The 8693-nt window shown below is 43.7% G+C and overlaps 1 protein-coding gene across 1 annotated transcript in view; it reads left to right on the top strand.

Annotated features, from left to right (window-relative positions):
* lzts1 (leucine zipper, putative tumor suppressor 1) overlaps nucleotides 1–8427 on the top strand; it is a gene marked incomplete at its 3' end in the record, with an annotated part of 48588 nt that extends 40161 nt beyond the window's left edge. Inside the window, exons 10-11 of the mRNA XM_083783400.1 lie at nucleotides 7855–7983; nucleotides 8074–8427. Coding sequence (XP_083639526.1) covers nucleotides 7855–7983; nucleotides 8074–8427 — 483 coding nt within the window. The remainder of the gene's footprint in view (nucleotides 1–7854; nucleotides 7984–8073) is intronic.
* Nucleotides 8428–8693: the final 266 nt, after the last annotated feature.

Raw genomic sequence — 8693 nt, 5'->3', positions numbered from 1 at the left:
TACTCCACCCACCAGACCGAGGCACCCGCCGGGGATCCTTCCCCGGAGCCCGCGCAGGGTTCCGTCGGCGCGTGCACTGCTCATCTCACTCAGCCGCACTCTGATCCAAAGTCGACCGGCCTTTGTCCTTCTCGCTCGGGCTCGTCAGGCGATGGACGACCTGAAGACGAGGACGAAGGGCCCTCTGAGCCGTCAATGGTCCGTCCCGAAGTCGACCGGTTGGCATCTCAAGGTCCTCGGACGAGCGATAACGCTGCCGACCGCCGTGTACCGCCATACTGGCAGACCTTCTTGGAAACTAATCAAGACTCGCAGATTGAGCCGTGTCGAACATCTCGTTTACCTACTATCTCCATGCCGATCTTTGATGGAGACCCTCTGGAATATCGGGGCTTCGCCAACGCCTTCGACAGGATTTTCAGGGATAACGCTCAAATAACGGATTCAGAAAGACTATTGTATCTTCTGCAGTTCACCCGGGACAAACCCTACCAACTGATCAAGAGCTGCCTAGCCATCGATCAGCCAAGGGACGCATATATCGAGGCTAGGAAGAGACTCCGGGAAGAGTACGAAGACAAAGTCTTCACGGTGATCCATAACAGGCTGGCTAGCTGGCCTCCGGTGAAGACGACCGGCGACTACAAGAGCTTTGCCGCATTCCTTCAACACGTCGGCGATCTCACGAGAGGCATGCACGCTAGTCTGGACATGAGCATTCCTCCCACGATGTCTGTCATCCTTGACAAGTTACATCCTCAATCGGACGACGCAAGGGACCGGTACTTGACAAAGATCACACGCAAAGGTGGTGTGGTCACCTTTGTAGACCTGGTAGAATTCGTCAAACAACAAGCTAAGATTTGGGAGTATTATGATAGATAAGACATACAGACAGACAGACAGACCTTTATTATGCTGCAGGGGGGAAATCAGTCGCCCCAAAGGCAGCACAACAGTTAATGTTACAGCTTACGCCTTACAGGTTAGTATAAAAAATTAAAAATACAATGGTATACAGTAGAAACAAGGCAAGAAAATCATCAAAAAATATTAATACATATAGATTCAAGCAGCTAAGACGGGGTAAAGATATACGCAATTTGCACAATGGATGACTGAAATTATTTGACAAGTAATGAAAAGTCACACTTGTGTGAAGTGAGCGGTGCGTTTAATCATACATCATCATACATCACTCTCTGTGCTCAGCCAATCAGCTGAGCACATTCCGTGATATACAGACAGATAGACAGACATACACAAAGCTGTGCATTGGCATCGCTATAGCGCCGCTTGCGTGAAAGCATTTTTTAAAAGCCATGCGAAAAACATGCCTGTTTCGGCCTCAAATGACCTCCTTCAGGACTTATTGATGTTTGGTCTTTTTGACGGTTTGGCTGTGACAAAAAAAAAAGGCACACTACAGTTAAAACGAGCAGCGATGAATTAAGACTCGGCGGTTGGCATTTTAAAAGCATTTGATGTCTGGTCTGGGTGCCCGCATGCTTTCATGAGATCCGGTACCTCAGCATCACCCTTTGACACCCTTTTGACATATTTTTAGCAGCGTTACCAAATACCAATTCAGGGACTGACTCATTTTAACCCATTCATTCCTTGAAAGCATCTGTCAGTTTAGATTTTATAAACGAGTATGTGTCACGATCTTTCAAAAGTCGAAGATGTATACAAGCACATAGCACATCAATCTGTGCTGCGTTATGAGCTTGTGGATCTGCTATATCTTTTGAAAGATCTTGAAAGTTGTTTCTTTGAATACGTGATGGGCCGTATTTTGCGGCCTGTATTTTGCGTGTCTTAAGTACCAGGTCTTATTCCCTAACTTGAGTAAACTAAAGACCTGGAGGCGTGGTCAATGCTCTTTGGCCACTCAGAATAGCCAAATGGCATTGATCACGCCTCCAGGTCTTAAGTTAAGTAATAAGACCTGGTACTTAACTACCAACCCCAATAGCAGCTTTTGAGTGACATGGTCATATTTTTAATTCATAATTTTAATGCCAATAGAAACATCCGTGATATACACACTATAGCTCATTCTGACGCGGCAATCCTATAGTATTAGACACTCAGTCCTGAAGGTGGCGGTAACGTCACCATTATGCCGATTTTGACCCAATAGAGCGACTCTGGCGAGATCACTTCCGGTTTAACGATCCGAAACATCCGGTAATAGTTTCACCCTGTGTCGCACTGAGATGTCCGGGATGCTAAGCTATCATCGTATTTTTCATAACTAAGTCAAATTAAGCTCTAATCAAGCCCAAAATATCCCAAAATATCGCATTTTACGCAGCGATGCACATAAAGACCGCACACGTGCGTGATCGACCGTTCACGCGAGGATTTCGGCCGGTTTTAGGAAGGTTTGGATTAATTAATTTAATCCGTCAATCCCGTCAATAGAAGTCTAAGGGTTAAGACACGCAAAATATGGCCCTCAGAGTGTTTTAAAGCAAACATTTTTAAATCAAATCTTTGCTTCCGGGAGTCCCTGTAACTAAATATTTTGAGATGGGGGTCCGTGACATAGCAACATACAGAACACTGTAGAATCAGCCTCAGCCAGGTCTTAACCCATTCTGACCTGAGATCAGATTCTAAAAATGTCTTCTACGTCCCGACAGTTTTCTGAAAAAGCTATGTTTCTATGTCAGTCGTTTTTAAGATTAAAAAAAAATAGCAGACCTACAAGCTCGTAGCGCTATGAGCTTGTAGATCTGCTATTTTTCAATAGCTAAAGCATAACATAATGCTAACACCAAAATGGTCTTACAATTTACAATTTACAATTTAGGCATTTGGCAGACGCTCTTAATCCAGAGCGACTTACATTTAAGCAAGAACAAAAGCATGGGAATACATCACATAAAAACATTTATCATGAAACATGCGTAAGCTAAGAAAGTAACAGTGGAATATCTATATAATGAAACTATACATACACTATACATATAAACTATACATATTTACTACTATGCTATACATATGTACTATGGCGTGCTATGACTATATACAATACAATTATAGTGCTGTCTACATAACATGCTATAAGTCTGTGTCAAATGCTATCTAAGCCAACAGAAATGCTATCTAAGGGGTTAGGGTAAGTGCTATGGGCCATGATGGAGTCTGAAAAGGTGGGTATTCAGGCTACGGCGGAAGATTGGGAGTGATGCTGCAGTTCTGACTGCAATGGGAAGTGCATTCCACAGTTTTGGAGCCAGAAGGGAGAAGAGTTTGGGACGTGTGGAGCGTTGTCCCGGCGTTTTTAGTGAGGGTACTTCCAGCTTCCCTGCGTTGGCTGATCTGAGTGCGCGGGAGGGTTTGTAGGGTTCAATCATACTTGCAAGATATGGGGGGAGCCATACCTTTGGTTGCTTTGAATGCCAGCATCAGAGTTTTGTATTCTGTGCGGGCAGCGACCGGGAGCCAGTGGAGGGAGCGGAGCAGGGGGGAGACATGTGAGAATTTTGGCTGGTTGAAGACCAAGCGAGTTGCTGCATTTTGGATCAGCTGGAGAGGCTTAAGTGCACATGCTGGTAGGCCAGTAAGTAGGGAGTTACAATAGTCGAGTTTTGACAAGACTGTTGTCTGGATTAGGAGCTGGGCTGATTCCTGGGTGAGGAACGGTCTAATTCGTCGTATGTTATAGAGTGTGAACCTACAGGATCGAGTGACAGCTGTGATGTGAGCTTTGAACGAGAGCTGACTGTCCAGGACAACACCAAGATTCCTGGCTGTTGGGACAGACGTTACCAGGGCGTTGTCTACGGAAATAATAAGTTAAATCGGCCGAGGTCTAGACCTGTCTCTTTTTGACAGGACACATGGACACTCGTGTGGAGTGGTGCGGCCCACTGTGGCTGTCAGCCTGTCACATGATGTTACTGCTGAAAGCAGTCCACCCAGGTCCATATAAATCACTACAAATGGCAGCATTATGAGCTGCCATTTTCACTTATCTTAAGGGGCACTAGCCCCTCCTACATCCAGCTTTTAGTTACAAACTTCGTCTTAACCCATTTTGATCTGGGAACGATTCTGCAAATGTCTTCTACATCCTGACAGTTTTCTGAAAAAGCTATGTTTCTATGTCAGTCGTTCTTCGATTTTTCAAAAATAGCAGACCTACAAGCTCGTATGAGCTTGTAGGTCTGCTATTTTTCAATAGCTAAAGCATAACATAATGCTAACACCAAAAGGGGTTCGGGCACTAGCCCCTCCTACATCCAGCTTTTAGTTACCGTCCACAAACTTCGTCTTAAACAAACATGAAATTCCCATTGACAGTGAATGGGGAATCTTTTAATGTGTTGAGGGGTGCTAGCCCGTCCTATGTCCAGCTTTGAGGGTTTGTGTAAACACAAACATTGAGGACAAAGGGGCGCTGTTGTACAGCCTATAGGATGTATAGACCTGCAAGGTCTATTTGATATTTTATATTTAAATCTGTCTTGACTGAAGTGGGACCTATATAGTGGGGTTCCGTCTCCATGTTAAATTTAGTTGTCATTTACAACTCATGTAAAAGTTTCACTTTCAGTACTAATTTGAAGGTGAGGGTCTATAGATCCATTTTGGTTCGAGTGGCAATCACCAAAATAAAATAATTGGCCTATAGGGGGCGTAGTCAGGTGCCAACCCCCATCAGCCCTACCAAAATATGTAAACTGTTGTAACTTTTGATTAAATTATCCAATCTGAACATATGAGATATGTATGGATTCACAATCAGGAGTAGCAGTTGGTACTTAAACCTTATTACACATATAATATTTGTTTCCACCCAGTATTGGTGTAAATCCACAAAAATAGCAGGAAAAACTTGCTAAAAACTAGTAGTGGGGTCCCTAGACAGTCATTTACAACTCAACAAAAGTTTAACTTTCACTTCTAATTTGTAGATAATGACTTATAGAACAAATTTAGTTCGAGTGGCAAGTCTACAAATTAAGAAAATTTGAAAAATGTCTTAATTTTCTTATATTGCTGTTTTTTCTTTGTTTTTCTTGCTATATCAAGTTAATCCTGTGTGAGGAATCAACTGGATTTCAAATATTAATGTTTTGAATAATCTGATATAGAAACAAAATAAAGATTGCTGCCACTTGAATTACTACATTACGCCTAATTTATATCCTGTTGAACCTAGAATGGTGATGTTGGTGCCTATACCTATGTTATCATGAATGACTAATTGTATAAAAACAAAATACATATAATGGACAATATATAATATTTCACACAAATGAGACAATACCGTACATATGTGGGGAACTAAAGTTAGATATTGGAATATAATACACCACTCCTGTGTTATATTTGTTTATTTTATTTTATTAGTTATACTATGTACTGCCACTATAGGGGGCAGAGTAGCAGTTGTGTCTTAATTGTTCAGACTTGGTAGCTTTTTAGTTATAAAACTAAGCATACTGCAGAAGAGCATGAGCTGCACTGATTGCTCTCTTGTGGTATTGATATTTTGAAGGTAAGCAAAAAAGTTAAACATGTCATGAGGATCCTAAAGTGTTTTTTATGAATATGGATAGTCATGGAGTGCCACGATACGGTCTTCTCCCAGCGCAACTTCCTTGTCGTTTATCTCTTGGGTGAGTTCTACCTTCTGGAATGAATGGTCTGCTGCATATGTTTCTTCACCACAAAAGAGACATTTCTTTTTACGATTAACAGGTGCACCAGTCCGGCATGATCTTCTTCCCAATGCCACAGCACCTCCAGAATGCTTTTTTTTGCACTGTCAAGTGCTGTTGCCATGTAAAGATGCGGGCAAGTTGTATGCCAGGATGCACGATTTAGCTTCATGGATTCTGCAAGTCAGTTCAGAGCAATTGACGCTTCTCCCCACCCAGACGTTGAACTTCCAGATGCAGAATCCATGAAGCTAAATCGTGCATCCTGGCATACAACTTGTCCGCATCTTTACAGGGCAACAGCACTTGACAGTGCAAAAAAAGGCATTCTGGAGGTGCTGTGGCATTGGGAAGAAGATCATGCCGGACTGGTGCACCTGTTAATCGTAATAAATGTCTCTTTTGTGGTGAAGAAACATATGCAGCAGACCATTCATTCCAGAAGGTAGAACTCACCCAAGAGATAAACGACAAGGCAGTTGCGCTGGGAGAAGACTGTATCGTGGCACTCCATGACTATCCATCTAAAACACTTTAGGATCCTTCATGACATGTTTAACTTTTTTGCTTACCTTCAAAATATCAATACCACAAGAGAGCAATCAGTGCAGCTCATGCTCTTCTGCAGTATGCTTAGTTTTATAACTAAAAAGCTACCAAGTCTGAACAATTAAGACACACCTGCTACTCTGCCCCCTATAGTGGCAGTACATAGTATAACTAATAAAATAAAATAAACAAATATAACACAGGAGTGGTGTATTATATTCCAATATCTAACTTTAGTTCCCCACATATGTACGACATTGTCTCATTTGTGTGAAATATTATATATTGTCCTATTATATGTATTTTGTTTTTATACAATTAGTCATTCATGATAACATAGGTATAGGCACCAACATCACCATTCTAGGTTCAACAGGATATAAGTTAGGCGTAATGTAGTAATTCAAGTGGCAGCCATCTTTATTTTATCAGATTATCAGATTATTCAAAACATTAATATTTGAAATCCAGTTGATTCCTCACACAGGATTAACTTGATATAGCAAGAAAAACAAAGAAAAAACAGCAATATAAGAAAATAAAGACATTTTTCAATAACATAATTCAGATTTTGGCCATTTTGGAAATTTGGCAAAAATATATATTTCTTTAATTTGTAGACTTGCCACTCGAACTAAAATTGTTCTTTAGGTCATTCTCTACAAATTAGAAGTGAAAGTTACGTTTTGTTGAGTTGTAAATGACGGTCTGTCTAGGGACCCCACTACTAGTTTTTAGCTCATTTTTGTGGATATACACCAATACTGGGTGGAAATAAATATTATATGTGTAATAAGGTTTAAGTACCAAATGCTACTCCTGATTGTGAATCCATACATATCTCATATGTTCAGATTGGATAATTCAATCAAAAGTTACAACAGTACATAGTTTGGTAGGGCTGATGGGGGTTGGCACCTGAATACGCCCCCTATAGGCCAATTATTTTATTTTGGTGATTGCCACTCGAACCAAAATGGTTCTATAGACCCTCACCTTCAAATTAGTACTGAAAGTGAAACTTTTACATGAGTTGTAAATTACAACTAAATTTAACATGGAGACGGAACCCCACTAATAACAAAACAACAACATTACGTCTATTTACTCGTTTGGTCATAGACGAGTCACAATGAGCAAAGGCGAGTCTTATAGGGAGGAAGCTCTGCTGGCACGAATCCGCGCGGCCCGTGAGGGTCCGCGTCTCACTCCCTCCCCCCTTGTTCTGTCACTTAAATATAACGGGTGTCCCCTGTGGCACACCCGTTTCGCGATGCTCGGCCAATCACAGTGTCAATTTCTCCGGCATACGTGGATTCTTTGAAGGGCGTTAGCCCCTCCTACTGTATATACAGCTTTTGTCCCCACACGTCTCAATATTTGCCATTGACAATAAAAGGAGAAATTGGGTCAAATGTCCGCCAAATATGACGTACATTTGTACGATAACAAGAGCGCCCCTCGCTTCACATGGGTGTGATTTTTTTAGGACACAATTACACTAACATTATTAGCTCATGAATTATTTTCATTTGAAGTAATAGGTTTTTTCTAAGCATGTGCTTTTGAATACTTAAAGGACCACTTCACCCAAGCCCGACGTATCTCCTATGCTTTTCTCCAGGTGTGCCAAAACGAGCTCCAGCGCAAGAAGAACGAGGCAGGCCTGCTGCGGGAGAAGGTGGGCGAGCTGGAGACCGACATCCAGGCCATGAAGCGGGACCTGGCCGCCGCCAAGGAGCAACGGCACGGCGTGAACCTCGAGGCCCAGCGGGCCCAGGTGTCGGGAAGGCAGCAGAGCCAACAACAGGGCAACGCAGACTCCCTCCTCCTCCTCGCCCAGGGCCAGGGGGGGGAGGAGGAGGAGGACCAGCAGGACTCCCTCCTGCTGCGGAGGGAGGTGGAGAGACTGAAGGGCCAGCTGTGGGAGGAGCGCCAGGCCCAGGAGAGGCTGGCCGGCGGCTTCCGGCAGGAGCGGCAGACGTGGACCAGGGAGAAGGAGCGTGTGATCCGCTACCAGAAGCAGCTGCAGGTCAACTACCTGCACATGCACCGCAAGAACCGCGACCTGGAGAGGATCCTGAAGGAGGTGACGGCCGAGCTGGAGAGCCGCGCGGCGGGGGAGCCGGACAAGGAGCTGGCCTACGGCGGCTCCGGGCTGCAGACCTACGAGGACGTCATCGCCACAGAGATTTAGGGGGGGGGGGGGGGGGGGTGACGGCCCCTGTACCTTTAAGGAATGTGCATGCTGTTCTGTGTCAGGCGTGCTTAACCCAAACCCTTTGCAGTGCTGGATTGGGAGGGCGGAGCTGGCTATCTGCAGAAGGGGAGACACCTGGCCAGTGTCCTCCCCAAACACTATTAAAGCACCTGCTGTGTTAATGTTCTGGTTTCTCCATTCCTCCTCACACCAGGGCAACTGTAGTTTTGGTTACCTTTTGTTAATTGGGCAGTGTTCCCTGC

This window comes from Protomyctophum parallelum, assembly GCF_964188405.1.
Source record: "Protomyctophum parallelum genome assembly, chromosome: 15".
NCBI lineage: Eukaryota > Metazoa > Chordata > Actinopteri > Myctophiformes > Myctophidae > Protomyctophum > Protomyctophum parallelum.
The sequence above is the reverse complement of the archived record's forward strand: the minus strand, read 5'-3'. Positions and strand labels throughout refer to the sequence as shown.